At 37.6% G+C, this 21214-nt stretch overlaps 1 protein-coding gene across 14 annotated transcripts in view; it reads left to right on the top strand.

Moving 5' to 3' along the window:
- Positions 1 to 21214, top strand: part of MAGI2 (membrane associated guanylate kinase, WW and PDZ domain containing 2) — a 742272-nt gene that overhangs the window by 505632 nt on the left and 215426 nt on the right. For 13 of the 14 annotated variants that reach the window (XM_065049176.1, XM_065049172.1, XM_021300626.2 and 10 more), the window contains one exon: positions 6564 to 6643. In XM_065049176.1, the coding sequence (XP_064905248.1) occupies positions 6564 to 6643 (80 nt within the window). Of the gene's footprint in view, positions 1 to 6111; positions 6147 to 6563; positions 6644 to 21214 lie in introns of those variants that run through there. The other variant, XM_065049175.1, reaches the window with a different exon arrangement.

Genomic DNA, 21214 nt, shown 5'->3' with positions numbered 1-21214 from the left:
CCCTTGGATATCCATGGGTACCTCTGCAGTAGTATGTAATTTGTGTCAGGAACACACTTTTGAAGCAAAACTTTTGGTTGTCTCCATGCACTGTGATTTGGTTCACGTTTCAGAGTACATGAACTGAATTCCTTTCAGATGAAACTAAAAAGAAAATTCATCTAGAGATGGAGTACACTTAATTGTCTCCAACCCCTGAACCCTTTGAACTCAGTCCATGAGACCAGATTTCGTTTAAAACCAGCCTGAGTTCCTTCTGATCTAAACCATGTCCATATCAATTAATAAATTCACAACATCAGTAGACTGCAGAGTGAAACATTTGGTGCTGATGACCTGGCATCCACAAATACTAGATCTTTTCAGTTGCCATGGGCTTCATGCCTGCGAATGGTTCATAGTGCGTTAGGTGAGCTCTTGCTGTGTATCATCTCGTTTAAATTCAAGTGTGAGAACCTTACAAGCTGGGAGAATGTTCAGTGTATAAGTGAAGATAATTGAGAGATTCACTTGAAAAGTGACCTCCTTATCTGAGCCAAAGCACTACTGTAGAGGGATAGTGGTAGCCCAAGACATCTTCATGAACATGGCAGATATGACACAGAACCTGTCAAAAGCGGCACCCTTCTGGAGTTTCAGCGAGAAGTCGCTTGGGAGATGCCATAGCACCTAGTATGTCACTAAGGGCATATGGTTAGGTCCCCAGTCCCACTGGAAGATAGGCAAGATAAATTACTCTGTATAGATGCCTCTCCATTGAATAGAGATGAATTCTACATAATTGGCTATGTAATTTCTAGACGGCCTGAAGTCACATGAGTTGAAGCCCATTTTTTATCTGAAGTTAACTGCCTAAAAGAGAGTAACCTAAACAGCAGAAGTTACCATAGAAGACTTTAGGCATTTATTCCCCCCAAAATCATGCATAGGCTCTCAGAGGCATCAGCAGTGTATTTTGGCTGAGCAGTGCCCAAGGCCATCTGGGATTCACAGGACAGGAACCCCCAAACCTGTGTCTCTTAAGGACCCTGTGCTCCAGACACATCTAACACACACACTGGCAGTGTGAAATGCAACGCAAACTCGCAGTCATAGCTGCTGTCATCCAAACCACAGCCAGAGGACAACTCCCTTTTTTATCTGGCCCTACATGTGTGCAAGAAGTTTGGGTAGCACCCCATGAAGGAGGAATTGCAAAATTGCCATTTTAATGCTCTGTTTTCATCTCACTGTCCCCCTGAACATCAATTACTTGAAAATAATTACTGTGTTATCTGAAAAGCTCTGCAGATCTACAAACCTTAGGCATGCAAAAAAGAGGGAGCAGTGAGCATTTTCAAAGTGAAGTGGCCTATAGTGCACTTTGTCTTTACTCCCCTTTGCTCAAGCTGTTATATCGAGGACCATCTTGAATGTAATGTATTCACAATAAAAACCCAAACAAATCCAAATGTGCTATCCCCAAATACACTGAAGCAGCGCATTGGTAAATACCCATTTTGAAATGCCTTTCACAATAACGTGCAAATTACATATCTTGCAAGAGTCACATTTTAGAATAGGTTTGCAGTGTTTTCAAAAGATAGTAAGGCTATTACTGTCAGTAACTACTTTCTATATTCCTTTCAAAAATGTTTCAAGAAGGAAGGCTTTGTTAGTACAAGAAACTATCTCTCAAAGTGCTTTAAACTGACAGATTATTAACACAAATCCATTATATTCAAACCTTAAGTAAAATAATATACTGTCTAGCAAATAATTATAATAGAAAGATAATACATGGTCAAATTAGGCCACAGTTCTGTTGTTTTTCCTTCCTAAAGGTGTGGATGAGTGTACAGTGAGACTTCTGGAGAGGCTCTGGTCCTGGTACCAGGTTCCAGTGGTGATAACGGGAAACTGGGGCATAAACAGTCTCCGCAAAGTCTTAAAAGCAGAGCTACAAAGAAAAGCTGCAGAAGAACAGAGAGTTGAGTCAGGGTTTCTGGGAAGTATTCTGAGCTTTCTTTCACTCTGCTTAAACTGGCTGGGTTTTTTTGTTTTCACGTACATTTAAAATTGTCTATAATTGGTGCCGGAGAACTCTGATTCTAATAAACTATTTCTGCTGAATGAAAATACTTGGTAAAGAGGGAGGATTTGTTAACTCAGCGATAATTATTTTATTGACTTTTCGCTGCAATATAAAGCTACACTGCTTTACTGGGTAACTTCTTTCTAATTATTTTTCAAATTTGCAATACACTTCAGGCCTTCAGTTTCTATTTCATTTAGAAGGTAACAAATTAGGATGAATTTTAATATGTTATGCTATTCCTATGCTCCACCTGCTTGAAGCAAAACAAGAGATCCTTCCTTGACTGCTTTCAGACTTTCCAAAATTAGGAATTGTCTAAGACAGATTCTAAGACATGCTTGGATTATTTGCCAACACTTATCTTTCATCTCAGTTGTCCTAGCTTGTACTCAAGTCATTGAACTTATGTAAGGATGGACATTCTAAACCTGCCCTTTCGTGAGGAGATATGATTATTGCTGAGTAATGAAACAGTGTCCAGTGGAAAATGCTGGTGGAGCCACAGCTGTATTTCTAACAGAATGCTTTTGTTGCATGACTTCACTCTCATTCAGTCAGTGACAACTGCTCCGACTGCCCATTTGTGCATTTATTTCACAACTGCCTCCGCTATTCATCTGAAATTCATTCATAACTAATCTGTAAACTCCCACCCCCTTTTCCTTCTGGTCTGTCTGTAAGACTTTCCAAACGGACATCCATGATTACATCTAGTGTAAGGCAGGCAGGTCATATACTGTACATTTTAGAGAGTTTTTACTGCTTAAGAAGCATTAGCGTGCAGTGCTCATGCAGCAGATACGTGTTAATACTACTTTTGCCATTGGTGTTAATTTGGCTATTTTAGTGTTCCATCTGTCCTCTTTCCCATAGTTAGAGTTTTCCTATCAAGGTTTCTTCTAAATTATATTAAAACCTGTTTATGAGGTAAATATTGATCCCCTTTAGCTTTTACAGATTCTAGTCCATTGCAGAGCTGAAGAGGGAACAGCCAGAGCCCTGAGACACAGGACATCTTCCCTGAGATGTCCCTGCAGCCTGCGCTGGAACATCCAGCAAGCTGGCACCACCGTGCTATTGTGATTCCTCTCCTTCCCAACATGTCCTATCTGTGTGGGACAGAATCTTCCCCTCTTTTGTTTCTATGGTGGGCTAACCCCAATTCCAGTTCTTGATGGAAGATAGCTAACAGGGACTTATTCTGAACAACAAAAGGATAGTGCTAGCGTAGCACCAGCTATGGCAAGAGCAGCATCTCTCTAAAACTCACACCTTAAAAGTGACACACAAGAGGCTGGAAGAGTACCCTACCAAATAAACCTCCTGCCTACAACAGATGTAGACATATTAAGAAAGCACTACACTGTAATGCAGGGCTACTTATTTCCCTCTTTTACTGAGAACAGCGCAAGAGTAGTTGTGTCTGTCTTCATTGTAGGAGTGTTTGTGTGTTGTGTACCTGGCTGCTAAGGTGACTGAAACAATCAGCGCTATGCAGCACTAAAGAAGACATTGATGGTACTATAATGGTGTTAGAAGACAGGTAGGGTTGACCCTTCTTTCTTTCAAACAGGGTTTGTCTTCAGAACAGGAAAATATTTCTACCCACTGGAGCACCTGTGTAGAAGCATTTAAAGTCCTGTTGCAAGAGGTAGTATGCATGTTTAGTACAGATAATAAAGTGAAATGGCAGGGCAAGGGAGCAGGCAGAGCGATGGGTAAGGAAGAGGGAGGTGGTTTTCAAAAGGTGCTTTTTTTCTTCAGTTATTTTTTAGGGATAAAAGTTCTTGTGGATGAGTTTTGCTTTTCCTGAGTAGATGGGTTTGAGAGACAGTAACTAGAACATGAAAATGAGTGCTATAAGAGCTGATATAGAGGAGAAACCCTCTTCATCTTTGAAATTTCACTGTAGACTGAAGGATCACTCTTCTGTTGGAAAAGCTGTTGACTTCTAAATTTGTTTATGGTTTTGTTTAGAATGGCCACAGTGCACAAAACTGGCAGACATCAGTTCTGGGTTTATAGAAGACACATTTGTACTAAAGGGAAGCATAACCATTTGCTTGTTGTTGTTCTCAGTTTCAGCAAAAGCCTTGGAAGCTGTAATTCAACTAATTCACATTTTTAAACAGCAATACTGAATTTGGCCTGTTTTCAGCTTGGCGCCTATCTTTGCAGATGCCTGACAACTCATTTCTCAGGCATTTTCTAGAAGTGTCATGGAGTTTTTTCAGGGCTGGTGAATTGGTCTGGTCTGATGTTGTCTGGTATTGCGAGGAAAACACCGACCAGCTAACTTGCAACAGAGCTGGCTTCTAGTGCTGTCTTTGCCACTGGCTTGTTTGGTGTTTGTGGACAGTGGCTTGACAACTCTCTGACTCCATGTTCCCACCTTAAAAATACGGGTGATGATTTTTGTTTCCTTTGTAAAATTATTTGTGATGCACTTTATACTACAGCAAACATTACTATTAATAGTCATACATACATTGCTCCTTTAAAGCCATCAGAAACTATCTGTGAATCTGACCTAGTCCCTGCAACCAGTGGGGGTCCCTAAAATCATTCTGAATTAGTAGCTGGGAGAAAGTGGCTGTTGTGCAGACATGCCCACACTCCAGAGATGTGATGGCAGCTTGCACAGGTACATCCAAGCTCACCCTGAGCTCTGGCACTGCTAAGGGGGAACCCACGGTAGTGTGAAGCTCAGTGTGTGCTGCTGGATACACCCAAGTAGCTCAGTAGATGCCAGGGTGATGAGCCCCCGCTGAGCTCCATGCTGCTGCAGTGACATGGTTGCCAGTATCTCCCCTGGTTAATTTAAAGCTAGCTCAAGTATGTCTGCACAAGCTGCAGTTAGGCTGTGACTGCAGTATAAAAATAAACCCTACAGGAGACCACAAGCAGCCAGAGCTTCAGAGAAAGCCTCTTAGTTACATTTGCAATCAAGCACAAGTTGCTGGCATCATTTCAAATTTACCTTACCTTTGACTTATCATTCTTCATACTCTGCAAATACAGCCTTTTTCTCAAAATAGGGGAAGGTTTTGTTTATCCTATTCACCTGTCATGAATGATGTTCTAGACTAGGGCATGCTTAAAATAGGAATTTGAATGCCTTGATTTTCATTTTAGTTGCCACTTTATCCATACATGACTCTTATCTGCCTTTTTCCTCATGCAAAATGTGGAGGAAGCTTTAATATTATGACAATAATAATGAGAAGTAGGTAGTAGAGAAGTAGGCAGTATCACTCAGCTTTTAAAGAGAGAGAGAAATCGAGGCAAAGTTATCTGCCATGGACTAAACAGGGAGTCGAGGTGAGAGAAGGAATTGGTTCTATATGTTTATTTTTCCTGAGGTGAAGCAGTGGTGTTTGGACCACATGGACTGTATCAGTTAATCAGTAACTCACTAATTACCAATTGCAACCTAATCCATTGTGTGCCAGGTCTCCTGTTTTTGTACACCTTATACCAATGTTTATAAGAGAAGTCTTAAGTACACTTTAAGATGACATAGCAAATTAATAATAAACTAAACAATTCAATACCATATAAATTGTAAGGAGCAAGCATCCTCCTAGGATGTAACAGATAAATAAAACGTGTTAGAAGTGACTCTGAATGATGATATTGTAGGCAAGGCATCTCAAAACATAAAGGAGTAATGATCATATCCTTTTCTGTTTTATAGTCTTCCTTTCTTAATATATTTAAAGAATTTTGCTCCAAATTCAAATGTTTATGGGGAAAGTATACATTGAAAAGATGTCATAAGCTCTGCTAAGTATCAATTCATTTGGCAAAATATTCTCCCAGAAAACACTTTGTGCCAGTTCAACGCTATTTCATGGCTGATTCCTTTAAGATCTATTCTGAGTGTAGAAAGGAGCCACATGATTCATTCAGCTTGTGCATATCTATTTTATCTCGATAGAAAGATTATATATGGAGAGATAAAGGTTTGTTAAACAAAGTATCATTAATCACTCTGTCCAGAGATGTAGACTTTGCAGGAGCATGCTGTAATTTGCATCACTTTTGCTATGCCTAGCCAGTACTGCTGGTGAGAAATAACAAACCTGTATTTATGAAAAGGACAAATTTAAGATGAAAATAAATCTATCCGAAAACTGTGAGAATGCTACAGAATCCTGTCGCCTGCACTCGTTCAACGGGAGAACACTGTATTTGTAATAAATTCCTTTTGCTCTGGATGAGTTCTGCATTTTCAATGAGGTTAACTTGGCAACATTCTAGTTGATTTTAATAAAAATAGCTGCTTTGAGGACAGGGAGCTGAGGTTGCCAAATTTACAGCTGCCTTGCACAATTACTCTTACACCTCCTTCAGGGCTACTTAGAACCAGTAAGCAAATTAAGTGTATCGATTGCAATTTTGTTGGACTAACCCTTTTTTCTTAAGGAATAAACTTGATTCCTTTCAGTATGTGTCTGCTCAGAGTGATCTCTTTTCTTTTCAGCCATAACACAAAGACAACATCATGGCTGGATCCACGACTTGCGAAAAAGGCTAAACCTCCAGAAGAGTGCAAAGAAAATGGTAGGTTATTAAGTTTTCCTTGCTGCTCAGAGGGGATTTGCCTTTGTGTGTGTGCGTGTCTCTCTCGGTTCTTTCAAAATCAGGCATTTGGGGAAGGATGAAAGGTGTTTAATTGCTGCTTTGGTTAGAAGCCATAAGTGATACCAGTTCTCAGTGTGCCATGTGTTTCTGCTTTTTATTCCCCTTTCTGATGCTATCCAAAGCTGAGGATCACAAGTGTGTTTTCTGCCTGTTGTGTGTGTGACTCCGGGACTGACCCTCTCCCTCATCTCCTACAGAGAACTTTGGTCTGCAGAACAGAATCCCTTTTCAGATTCTGAGCTTTTAATCTACAGGCGATTCAATGCATAAGGGAAACTAGCAGCACCGTGGGAATATGAATATTGTTTGATTTGTATTTAAAGGTACAGTGCCATGCTATTTAGTAGCCAATTTACACAAAATAGTGTCTGATAAAAATGGATTTGGGTGGGAGAAAAGAGATCAGTGTCTGTCAGAGTTCAAGACTGGATTTGGGGGGTACTGCATTGTTAATGGTTTAAAATTTTAAATCATAAATGCTGTTGAGGATGCTTAAAGGAGCTGTAGCTGTTGTGCAGGAGAGATTACTATATTGACAGATTCAAAGATATGAAATAATACAGATCTTATCGAACTAGCTTATATGCATTTAGTATAATTTCTATTTTCTCTGGTAAAGTCTCAGTTGTCAAAATCATTTAGCAAAACCAAAGTAAAAATGTATTGTAATAGATCTTTTTCTGTGGAGGGTTTTTTTCATTGTTTTTCAGTTCAATGTCAGTTCAATTAGCCAGTTAAGAAGTAATGATTTCTAAAGACTGCTACTTATTTTATTATTGTGAGATACAGAAGACTAAATGCATGCATGCTATGTGCTTTAATTAAAAGCATTCCTAAATATTTTAAATACGTTAATGGATTTTCATATACTGCATCTCATTTATTTTAAATTTTCCAAAATACATTAATTCAGTTAATGGAAATACTGTTAACAGAAATAAAACTCGGTGCCGTTTGGGGCTGATAAAGAGGTCACTGAGGAGTTGCTGGCTGTATGAAATGCAGGGTCACTGGTTCGGTAAAGAACGTTCCTGTTTTTTTTGTGAATGACTTCATTTTGAAAGATTGTTATGTTCCAAAAATACCTTCATTATTTCAGCAGTAATTCTGACGTTCTCTTCTGACATCAGAAATTGCATGTCTGAATGATTTTGTGATGCTTATTCTAGCACTGGCAACTCTAGCTCTCAGAGTAAATTCTACAGTGAATACCACAGGAGTGTTACTGAAACAAAACAAGGGCACATGAGTTTTGTGTTATAAATCTCTCACATCCCTTATATGAAGCTATATCTTTGCCTGCTGCTTAAGGAATACCAGGGGAAAAAGCAGAAGAAAAATGCACCAATATCTAAGGAGTAACGTATCACAGAGTTATTCGGAGTAAATGCGTGTTGCCTGTTTTTTCTCTGTTAACTGTTGTATGCCGAGATCAAAAAAAAAAAAAAAAAGAAATATATTAGGAAAAAAAAAGCCAAAGTATCTGAAACAGTAAAAAATGAAGATCAGTGCATTAAAGAAACAGCATTATTTTGTAGTCATTTGACTACCACATTATTGAATTACTATAGTATGCTGGGTCATATTGTTCTTTTAGGAGTTTCCCATCTCATTAATGCAAAGTACCTGAAGCAAAGCTTAAAATACTACAGGGAGAGATCTTCTGTTCTTACAGAGATTTTTCTTGCAACATCCTCTCTTTTTCTAAGGTTCTTCGGTTGTTCAAAATTGTGGCTTTGTTTTGGTTTTTGTTGTTGTTGGGGTTTTTTTGTTGCTTGTTTGGTTTTTTAATCCAATACCTGCAGAAGAAAAGGTTCTTAAAAATCACTGAACCTTACCATTGAGGGACTTTGTTATAGGACATGGGGATTTGGAATTTTTCTTTAATGTCAGAACAAGGATTAATTTCACATGCCTTTCAGCTATGGCTTGATAGATGGTCTTTTTAATATCAAACATCTTTTCTGTTACACTTTATGATTTATTCTGGCACATGTCACTCAGAGATACAAAATTTTAGAAAGATATCAATGTTTAGATAGGAAATGATACTTACCTTGCTTCTTTATCGCTATCTGCATAACCTGTGTTTGTCATTGACATTCATTTTGTCACATCTGAGATACCTTATGATGTCCTTATCACCTATCAGATTCTGCTATCAGGTTTTCATTCTGAACAACCCAACTTTTGTGTTCTCCTTTCAGTGCAAATCCTGCCAAATCCTCCTTCTCCATTCTGCCACCATCACGCAGTTTCCACACCAGACAAGGTCCAAGCAGCGTACAGTATTTGAGTCCTGATGTTCTGGGCTAGTGATATTGAGGGGACCCCTCTGCTTCAGGCATCCCTTCTCTTCCACTTTCAGCTCTTCATACTCCTTTGCCAAATGTGATTTCTTCATTTTCTCTGGCTTCTGTGTCTGCAAATCCCAGTGCTTGCTCATTTCTCTTTGCAAAATCCAAACCAATCTTCCAGCACAACCCTCCTCTTGGAAAAAAATTCACATGCCTTTGCCAAGAGATTGACAAGCTCTACGAAGTCAAGCTTTCGTTGCCTCTGTGCTGTGGACTCTGTTTTCCTTTAATGACATCCAGTGCTCTAAAACCCTTTGTAGGTCAGGAGGTTTTAAGGGCTGATCTTTAGTTCTGTCTCTGTCATGGAAATTCTGTGTGAGATTCTGTAAATTACTTTGACTTTTGCTCTGTCAGATATACTTAGGTGGCAGGTCTTTGAAGCAAGGATACCTTTAACTGTCTGTTTGTGTGGTGCCTGAGTTTCATAATAGCAATAGGTAGAATTAGCTGGCAGTTTTTCAAAAAGAACTAGAATTTTTCGTGCATTTCTGATTTCCTCCAGAAAATCTCAACTTCATTAAAATTAATTGTGTTTTGTCTCCTGAAAATATGAATTAATGTTTGGGTTTTCTGAATTGGAATACTTCTCTTAACTTATTATGATGAGAAAAAAAAAAATATATATATATATAATCGGTTAACTAATTTTTGTCCATGGAGTACTTTAGAAGTTATATTTCTGCCCCCTTTTTTTCTGTGAGCTAGATTTCCTGGTTGCTACATTTTTCTGTAAAGTCATATTACATAGCAGAAACACAGGATTTGTATGATTACAGGCATATTCTGTGAGTGGTCTAGTCACAGAGTCCATTCTTGGGGAGAGAATGTGAAAAAATAATTACAAGTCCCATAAGGCAGTAAAAAATGTAGTTTAATATTGAAAGGTCGTTCAGCCTTAATTACATTAATATCTCAGGTTTTAGAAAGTTCAGTTTTTGTTAAACTTTCCATATTGGAGAAAAATAAACATTTACTTCTTTATCCCATTTGGGGATTAAACAGCTGTTGAAATTTCCTGGGATCAGATATGTCAAATTTTATTGATTTCATTACTACAAATTTCACTTATTTACTAATCCATCTCAATCAGCAGTCTCTATCACTCTTAAACCTCCCTTTCTTTTTATGTCAACCTCCTTTCTCCTGTCTCTTAGTTTTCAAATACAAGGGGGCTTAAGACTATAAATAAAGCTTTGATTTCACCTAGCATTAATCTGTCATCTGCCTTTCCATCTCCTCCACACCCACCAACTTGGCTGCAAAATATAGATGCCTATTTAGGGTGAGATAAGTTGCCTTTAAACCTCATTGACTGTGAATATCAGATCTATTTTGACAATTAGAGGGCACAGATATCTGGTTCACATGTAAACACACAGACAGACTGCTTCATTTAGGTGTCCTCATCTTGAATGGAACCCCACCCTCCTGTCATGTTTTGATGGATTATCTTTTCCCCCATTCCTGTAGTCACAGTTGATAACTTTCGGTGAGTTTGCTGGCACACACAGCTTCCACACTCTTCTTCAGGCCAGCTCCCATTGAATATCTCCTATCTTGAGTCCTCCAAGAAAATTCCATTTTGCTAACACAAGAAAATTCCCTTTTGCTAACAGCAGTACCTTCCACCTCCATGTATCCATGCTCTGCTACTTCATGGTATATAGGACTTTTCCCTTTTCCTTTTTACCCTGACAGCAGAGCTCTTCCTCAGGGCTTTGCATGTCACATGCAGTGAGCACATGCAGTCACAAATTCAAGAACTGAGCTCCCTTTCCTTATTTGAGAACACAGTCCTGATCTTGACCAATCATCTCTACACATTTCAGAATTTCTCAAAAAACAAACAAACAAAAAAACCAACAAACAAACAAAAAATCCCTGTAAATTTATTGCTATAACTTAATTTTTAAACATATATATTAATATATTTGATATGATTCTTGCCAAAAAACCAAACAAACAAAACAGAAGGCAAATGTTAAATTCAGAATCCTAAGGATGATCTTTGATTAGGCTATCTGTAATCTCAAGGAAATAACTATCTCAAGAAACCAATAATCTTTCACATGAGTAAATAAGCCCCCTTTTCCTTACTTTTTTCTGAAACTTCATTTAGTGCATTTTTAGCTGGACACTTCTCTTATAAGAAACAGGATCACCTTTGTTCACTGCATGTTCAGTTTGGAAACTTTTTTACATGTTGCTGAGAGTTAAGAAAAAATGTTTTCAAACCATTTTGCATTATATGAGTCCCTTAATGCTGAAAAATGCTTCTTTCTCAAAACTTCACCATTTAACATACAGTCTCTCTTCATGTTCCTGCTCAATGCTACTACTTCACCATTTTTACATGCCCTGTACTAATCCTGAAATCACTGAAGCCAAGCAATTAGTCTGCAATCTTTACTTTTCTTGTTTCCAGCAGGTGTTCCTCCTCCCTACATCTGGTAAAAATCAAACTCAAACTTCCAGTGAGGGAGGAAAGTTTATATGGACACCTCTGTTGTTATATTTGCACATATGTAAGCAGGAATCCCAAAAAAATATTTTCTCAAATTTCACCAAACTTTGTTAAAATTAACAGTTTTTCATAGCATTATTGGTCTGACCATTAGCATGAAAGAAATAAAATCTAGGACTGTCATTTCCATCTTGCTTACATTTGATATATTTTAAATTTCTTGTTAAGAGTTCAAACCACATAATGCACTTTGACTTCAGCTGCCAGCAAATAAATCTTATACAGAGAGATCATGTGGATTTATGAGGTATTATTATTATTAGGCATAAAATTCAATCTACTGCTTTAAAAAAGATTTGAAATTCATTGTTCTTTGCTAATTTGTTTCTTCAAGATGATTATTTATACAGAATAAAAAGAAATAATGAAAAGAAAGAATAAATAATTGGCATTATCATTAATCTCCATAATACCCATTTCATTATGAGCATCCTAAAAATTTGTTTGTATTTGTGTTTATAAAAATTTTTTCTTTTCCCTTGTAAAGATTTTGCAAATGAATGTATGAGTAAGAGATGGTCTCAAAACTGGAGCACTTGGGATCTTTTTTTATTCCATACTGAATACCTATCAATATTTTTTTCATCAAAAACAGAGATGTGACTCAGACTGTTTTATGACACAAGCATTTTTTTCAGTACTTTTAGCCAAACTTTTTTTCTTATTTGCACAGAATTTTTCAGCATTTCTGTCACGATCAGACTACAGAATGCCTGTCTGTGGTGTACACCTCCTTCCTTTTAGTAAGTGCAAGCTGCTCTATAGTTAAGCATATGTACAACTTCTATCCAACATTGCAGCTCAAAGTAAATCACAAACCTAATGAGAAATAACTTGACATTGTTTACTTGATTCTTCGCTATGCTGTAGTAAGACGTATCGACTCTTCATATGTTTTGTAGATGCATTTGGGCATAGGCCTGCTGGTTTTATAGGTAAATCATTACTTCTTGATTCCCTTAGACGTATTTTAACTGGAAACCGAGTACTGAACTTTGATCTTGTACGGATACCATTTATTTGTGGCAATGTTTATTAGTGACAACTTGTAACAGATGAATACTTATCTACAAGTAGGTTTTCATATGACTGAAGTAGTAGTAGTAGAGTAGTAAAGTTTGAAACCAAATCTTTCAGCATTGTAGAGTATGAAGGGGTGTGGGAATGTTTTGACTGATTAGGATGAATCCATACCAGAGACTCAGATGTGAAACCTGATGGAGCAGTGCAGTACATGGTTAAAGGAGGACATGGAATGAGGAGGAAGTGCCCTACACTGTTGAGTGGACAAAGCATTAGCAGGGCATTCTTGCAGCTTCAGAACTGTTTCTGTTGAATGAATGGATCCCAGATCCATGGGAGAGAAGCCTAGCTTTTGGGTTTTGTCTAGTGCTGTGTGACCCTGAGCACTGTGTCTCTCAAGATGATATTCTGCTCATTGCTTCCTACAATTTTTTTTCTCTCAGTGGCTTGTAAAAGGCTTTTTTTTTTTTTTTTTTTTTTCTTTTTTAAGTTGTCTCTGCCAACCAGATTAGCTTGTGCAGGCCAGACAAGTACCTGCCGAGCTCAGGGTACAAGATAGTCAGATGCAGGGGCAATGTACTTATCTTTGACATAGCTATGTCTCAACTAAACTTAATTGAAAACTAAGAATAGATTCAGACTTTAACAGAAGGAAATGGTGAATGGATAAGCAGTATAAACCCATAAAGTTCATTTCCACAGGGAACTAAGGTAGAAAGAGAGAACGTTTTCAGGAAAGGAGTCTTTTTCTTGATCAAAACAAGAACTCCTGTAACATACACATATCATGATTGATATCTAATGCTGAGTGCTAGTTACATTATGTATTAAATGGTACCACTTGTTCCACTATAGTTAAGTGTCTACCAGCATTACTATTTTAAACTTTGTTTCCAGGCGATTATGTTGGAAAAATGTTGAGGAGAGTCTCTTTTCTAGATTTCATACCAGCATAGCTTAATTATTTTCCTCAAATGCTGGAATGTTGTTGGTTATTAAATAGATCACCATATAAAATAATGCTTTTATATAGAATAAGACATGGCTATATATAAAGAGACCTTTGCTTATTTTATTAGCAGTTCATATATGCATTTTTTCAGGAAATCTGTCTTGGATAATGTTAGCTTAATGTTAATTTATAGCATATGAGTAAGCCACAGATAAATAAAGGCCACAGAAGTATCTGTCTCTAATACAGTTTTCAGTACATGGCAGCCATGCAATTCTATTTATTATTTCTGTTGGCCTCAATTAAGAAAAAATAGCTGCCAACCACATTGGAAAAACTTCCTGTCTGCCTGTCCATCTCACATTAAATTTCAGAAATATTTAAAGTGAGCTTAACTCTTCTTCACTGAATCCATTTGGAGTGTGGAGTCTAAATGCTAGTTAATATTTTCTATGAAAAATATAGAACCATTATGTCTCAATATGGAATGCTGAGTGATTTCAAATAGGAGAGGAAGCATAGTGTAGATTATGATGGTTTGGATATGGCTGAGGAGGCACTAAGAAAATCCCATCATAGCTGATGTGGGCAACTGATGGGTACCTGCTGCACCATCTGATATGTGGTCAGTCAGCGTCCGAAATGGAATCCATGTCCCAATGTTGCAAATTTATTTGTGGGTAGGGAATCGAGTACAAACAACAAGCCAGAAAGACTGCAAAGTGAAGAGGGAGATAGGTGAAGACAGAAAAGAGGAAAGGTTAATCACAAGCTTGCATCTTGAATCTTGATCCTCTCCAGAGCTTAGCAAAATATTCAAGGGTCTGAAGTATCACATCCATCTAAGAGCCAGAGTCTGGCCTCCTCTGCATCCCGTCTTGGCGATAGGGCTTATATGTGTTTGTACTTAAAACAAAAACAAAATACCAAGAAAAACCCAAATGTGTTGGGACTTATTTCTTTTATTTTAAAACACAGCAACTTTCTCTCTTACAGCCTGGAAAAGATACTGTCCTGCAGCTGAGAAAAACATGTTGAGTAAGCTCTTCTGCCAGGTGAAGTGCAGAATATAGTGTCAGATTAATCAATCCAGAGATAAAATATGAGAGCAACATAGAGCATTACCTTGTCCCTAGACATTTTAAAGTGCCTCCTCTGGGATGGTTTGAGTTGCTGTGCCAAGGACTGTTGTGGGTTTTTTCCCAAGGGCAAGTAAGCAATGCTTACAGAGTTCAGCTGAGAGTGCCAGGCACGCATGAGTAATTTTGCCGCAAACTTTTGATACTGCTCTGCAAACGCTTTTCAACTCACACATCAAAACCCTCCCTGTTCCAGGCCTGAGTCACTTCTGAGTAGGGACTGCCCATCACGCACTTCTGCCTGGTGGCTTTGTGATATGAACAAATGACTAGGAATTAAGAAGTGAATTGACAGACTACCAAATTCATTTTTAGTTTTGACTCAAATCCAGGTGTTTCCAGATGATAAGAATACTGCACCTTTAAACTACAGGGTTTTTACTTAGAACTAACTTTTTCAGATTATTAACCTCATTTTTAAGTAGTGTTTAATGCCACCAGTTTTGTAATGGAGCTGGCATTACTTGTAATAATATTGATCGCAATTATTTTTTTCTGTCATTTAAGTACATGTTGGATGTGCTTTTCTCAGCTTGCATTTTCAGTTTTGGACTAATTAAAGAACAAAATCTCTTGAACTGTCATGACCTTTGGAAGGTCACTTTGTGCTGGCAACACCATCTGGGCATTAATTGACAAAAAACCCTTCGATGCCAAAGTCACAGAAATGATAATAAGAAAGGGGGCACCTCATTAGTGTTTCTTCCTTTGAGTTCAGAAAACATTTCTCTGGACAACCTGGCTGCAGTGAGACAGCTTGTAAGAGTAATTCTTCATCCTTGGATAAGATTTAGGACAAAATAGCTGTCCACATGTACATACTTTGTCTGCCCATGTCTTGAGGCCAGCCCTGGGCAACCTGCTGGTATCTCCCTGGGGGAACTCTTGGGTGCAGGGGGCATTTCCTTGGAGCATACTTGTCAGTGTGACAGATAAATCTTTTAAGCTGTAATGGACTATTAAGTATTACTTTGCTTTCAGAACCATTACAGTTTCTCACAGTCTCAGACATACAAATCCCTGTAGAGTAATAACCTTAAATAGAGTTGGTAATTGCAAGGACAAGAATGAATAAAAATCTAGAAAAAAAAGTCTGTTTTCCTTGATTGTTCACCTAGCACTTGGCTGTCTTGCACTCCCTGCTCACCCAGGCTGTGTTTAAATAGGGAGATGCCCAGGTCCTGGCAGTGTCCTCTGTCTGCTGACACAGCACGTGGGCTGCGAGGATCCCTGTCTGTACAGGCACTGTCAGCTTGATAGCAACTTTTCCAGTGACCCCAGCATATTAAAGGTTGCTAAATGCAGGCTGAGAAAGCTCCTAACTCCCCCCATGGTCCTTGATGAGGAAAATCACAGGCTTTTATTCTAATTAGTTCATGATGTTAAGAAAACAGATCGCTTAAGTTTCAGCGCTTTATGAAAGGGGCTCATGCAAACACAGCTTTTGTGCGGCTGTGAAACTTATTTGCTTGTAAAATGCTTTGAGATTCTCAGCTGACAAAGTTCAAAGAAATATGAAGTATTTTTGATATGTGGCCCTTTATAGTGTAAGTCTTTATTGTAACAAAATAAATACGTTAAAGAATGCAGCATGTTCATCAGTAATGTAAAATATAATGAACAGTAAGTTTTAAAACGGGAATTAAGGTTGACTGTCATTTTGTGAAAATTTTTCTAATAATAATTTAGTTTTGGAATAAAATAAACACACCCATGATGTACTCTAAAACAGAGCCAACAAACGAGCTAACATGGTGGTATGGTTTAAACCACACTGCAACTGGAAGATGGTCCAAGGCTACATGACCGCCACAAAACGGCTTGTGATAGCATCCATTTCATTTTGCTACCAAGTTAACTGTCTAAGCCTAAGTTGTTTTCAGCTGGAATGTGTAATGAAATTTAGAAAGAGAGGGAGAGAGATGTTTTTAAGCTCATCAGGAGAAACAGGGTGAGAGTTTTAACAATTCACATCTATAATGAGTTATAAATTGGATTCCACTCACCATTGAAGCGAGTAGCAGAATTCTCACTGGCTTGCAAGAGGTCGATTTTTGCCACTAAAATGCAAGCATTGTGTGGTAAGAGAATAGAGGGAGCCTGAAATATTCCTACAAGGACCATTGAGAAGAATGCTCCAATGTCGAAAATTCTGAAATAAAATCTTTTCACAGCATGATAGTTAGCAAAGATCATACCCAAGGCCTTGATGCCAATAAAGAACAAAAGACTGAAATTCCTTCTGAAATATTTTTTAATCATAAGTAGAAATCAGAATATATTATTTTAATTCCATTCTCTCTATAGCCTTAATCCTTCAATCCTTGACTTTTAAACGGCAGTGAAGCATGATGCATTTAACGAAGAGGGGCTTGTGGGATTATATTAATTGCAATATATTCGGTTACCTTCATTTTTATTATTTCTCCTCCCTCTGACTTCTTTATGAAGTCTCTTGTTTTTGGCAGATATCATTAATGAAAAAGGAATGGCAATCTTCTCCTTTTTCAATATTAATCTTCATAATGGCCTCATTTAAAATTTCATCTAGAAGGTCAGCAATTTCTTAAAATTTAGAAGTTAAAAACAATTTACTGTTCTTTGGTGGAAAGTTTGCCTTGTTCTGCAGACCTAGTGGTTATTTCAAAATACATTGCTACCAAGTAAGAAATATAGTAACTTGCTAAAATCTCTAGTAACGCTCACTATTTTTCAAATAGTTTTAAAAGTAGATTATTAGGGTTTTTTTTCAACATTACTTGATTGTTCTTTGCTTATAATGCAATAACATTTATAGGCAAGTGAAGATGAATCCAAACTTCTCTATGCCTTTGGCAGCTGAGCTGCACAAATACAGTTACCTCAGAGTTTCTTCTTAGTATTGACTGAATTCCTTATACTTACAACTTCCTGGCTTCCATTTTCTTTTTATTTTGTAATGCACTCTAGAAAAGGTCTCAGTAACTTTCCCTTTGTGAGACCTGGCCTTGGATTCCAGCCTCCTCAAAGTGGGTGGTGGAGTCCCTGTTAAATAGAGCTGGAAAATACTGCCTGAGCACAGATGTCCTGTATTTAAGATTTGACAGGTAACGCAGCACTTTAAAAAGCTACTGTCTTTCATGACTAATACCTCTGCAGACCCAGTGGCAGATAAGCACTGTTTGTGGGAGAAAGAAAAAAAAATGTGGTAACATTTCATGCTTTTTAAGAAGAGTAGCTGCTCAAGTGGGAGGAATATGTAGGTATTTAGTATGTGGATGGTGGCTGCCACAGAACAGTTGGGAAGGGCAGAACTGCATTTACAGAATTCATAGTGGAAGGTTTTGGAACAAAGTGGCTGTAAAGGGTGGAAAGCATAAAAAGCAGAGATGTGGTGAACGTGTTGCAGGCTATATAAAAAGAGATTTGGATTTGCAGTGCCTTGAAACATTAGAATTATTTCAGCACAGAAAGAGGAAAAAATATTTCTGGATATGAGAAAACTCTGCACATAGTAAAGAGAGGAACAAAAGACTGGTGAGGCAAATGTGCAGTACTCTGGAATCCAGATAGGAAATGTTAGAATTTATTTCTTTTAACCATCAGATCTTAATATGTAATTAAATTCTACAGAATATAGTCTAATATTTCATCAAAATAATAATTTCTGATTACACATTCTGGTGAAGTGTTTGGTCTTTGTTGTCTATGCAACTGTAAAAATGAAAAGGCCATAGAAATTCAAAAGGATTCCAGATAAATGTAGTCATTTGCTATAAACAAACATAAATGAGCCATACTTACATATTTATATATGTGCAGATTTCTGTAGCCACACAGGCCAGATTCTGGCAAATCCTGAGACTGGGAGGCTGCCCAGGGAGCTTTCCTGTACAAAGGAGTAATTTCCAGTACTTCCACGGGATCCTATTTTACTCCTTAAAAAAATTCAATGATCCCAGTTTTCTTATTATAGAAATCCAAATTTTCTAACCATATTTGAAAGTCCTGGGTCTTCCATCCAAAAAGCATACAGAATAATTGTAAATCACTTTCATAATTAAACAGAGATACTACAGGAACCCCTAAGAGATTCAACATGACCACATGCAGCTACTGAATCTGAAAGTGTCTGCCACTGCTCTCAGAAGATATTCATGTTCTTCATACTGTGTCTTTTGCTTCACAACCAATTTATCTTCAACTTCTGCCACTTTTTAAAAAATTTTCGCCATTATGAACAAGATTAACAAAGTCAGCTTCTGCTTTTTTGGGACTGATATATTTTGTATACTTAGACATTAATTTTTAAGGGTTTCTGTCTGGAATTGATCCCGTGGTTTCTTCAATTGGACTAGATGAATCACTTAATTTCTTCCTGGTTCAGCTGTGGAAGTGGGAAAGCTCTGCCATCACTGGTGGTTCACAGGGCAGGTGATTTTGTAGATTTTCAGTCTTGTTATTGTTTTTTTCAGTAGGCTTAATGGGGGTCATTAGGCTATTGCAGGATGTAGCCTCTATTAGTATCCATTAAAACTGCCATTTTTTTTCTAGTGGTCCACTTTATTCAGAGAGACAGATGTTTCCATGTACTTTTCTGCCCCTCAGTTCTCTGTGGTCACTTTCTATGACATGGTAGTTCTGCTTGGGCATTCTGTCCTCACCACTACTTGACTTATCCTGCCTCTTAACAACTCAAAGAATATGCCTGTATTTGCAACCTGTACATAGATATACCAGGCTATACACTGTTGTTCTGATGAGTACTGGAAAGACCTTATGTTGTATGGCTTCCCAAAGGCATGCTATCTAATACCTGCTCACTACATAGGGGATTTTTTAAGTTGCTTGAACTTTCTGTGGTTTATTCTCTTAATGTCTTTGTTTTTCAAATTCTTGTAGAATTTTATCACCTTTAGTTTCTTCTCTCCATCCTTCTGTTCTTGTTCTTCCCTATGACATCTGGTGTCATAGTGCCATATTTGACATCTGATTAGTAGCTTAGATTATTCATTAAATGTGGGTGTTAATTTTTTCAAAAGCTAAACTGTGGTTTTGGACTTTTGTCAGCCAAACAAGTAGAACAATATTGGCTACTTGTTGCTTGCTACACTGATTGCTGGAATTTGCTCAACACTTTTTTGTTAAAAAAGATATTGATCGTAGCCAGAATATATCTATTAACATGTAAATATCTGTGAATAAACTAAACAGGTTTTCCATTTCAGTAAATGGTATTGCATTAAAATTTTGTTATGCTCACCTTGAATTCTCGGTTGTTTTGCTGACTGAAATGGAATCTAATTCATGGTTTAAAAGAGTAGAATTCAATCTTTTTTCTTCTGATCTTAATTCTGCAAGAAACAAAGTTGTTAGTGTAAGGAACATTTCCTTTAGTAAAGAGCTGATTTATTCTATTTGTACTATCACTAGGTGGGCAAAAGCAGAATTAGAATTAATAGTTATGGATAAAGGAAGGTAATAAACATGCTTTCATCTCTTAAGCATCAGTCAGATTATGAGTTACACTCATACAAGAGAAGAAGCAAGCTGGCAAATCCTATTGTTGCTACGGGTTTTTTTAGGTTAATGTTGAAAGAACCCTACAGATTTATTTATTTTTTCTTAAGAAGCCCAAATAAACTCTCAAATAGTGAAAGCTGACAGGGGACTTCTTCAAAACCCACTGAATGGCTTCTGTTGAAATCCACTGAAGAGCATTGGATTAGGTGGAAAGATATGTCATCTGTAAGAAGGAGGTTTGTCTGCTTCCATTGTTGATTGAACCTCATGGCAAGGGGGGTTGAAACTAGATGATCTTTAAGGCCCTTTCCAGCCCAAACCATTCCCTCATTTTGTGATTCTATTCTATGATTTCCTATTTCACATGAGGAATGTGCTTTTTTGAGATTTTGTTTGTGCAACACCAAATATCGTAATTATGTCTTCATTAATATTCTTTCCAGAGAGAGAAAATGTGTATTCTGGTAGCAATGCAGTCCACATTTAAAATTTGTGAGCAAACAATGTTTATTCTGGTTTGTGTATGCTTTTGTGATATGTTTTCCTTCTCTCACTTCTAATGGCTTTTGAGTGACTGTGGCAGTGGTCCCTAACAATTAATGGCTGATGGGCAAATTGCATGTGTGCTGGCTTTCTCCTCATGATTACTAGCACACTTAAAAGAAAAATCACACACACCCCCCCCCCAATACATTTCTCTGCCAGCCATCATCTCTGAGTTACTGTTCTGCTCGTTTTCTTCAATTTTTCGAGGAGATTCACAAAAATTTAATAACTTTTTCTCTCCTTGGAATATTTTTTAGTAGTGACCAGTGTGGTAGAAAGTTCAGCTAGAGTAGGTAGTGTGTTCAGGATATTTTTTTGTTGCTTAGCTTTTAATCTGAGAGAGACTTAATGGCAGATTCTTATTCCTTTCCTGGGATAGCAAATGTGCTCGGCTATTGCCATAGTAATTAGGTAGACATTGCTTTTACAAATACAGTAGACTTGGAA

This window comes from Columba livia, chromosome 1, assembly GCF_036013475.1.
Source record: "Columba livia isolate bColLiv1 breed racing homer chromosome 1, bColLiv1.pat.W.v2, whole genome shotgun sequence".
Classification (NCBI taxonomy): domain Eukaryota; kingdom Metazoa; phylum Chordata; class Aves; order Columbiformes; family Columbidae; genus Columba; species Columba livia.
This window is presented reverse-complemented; position numbering and strand designations above follow the sequence as displayed.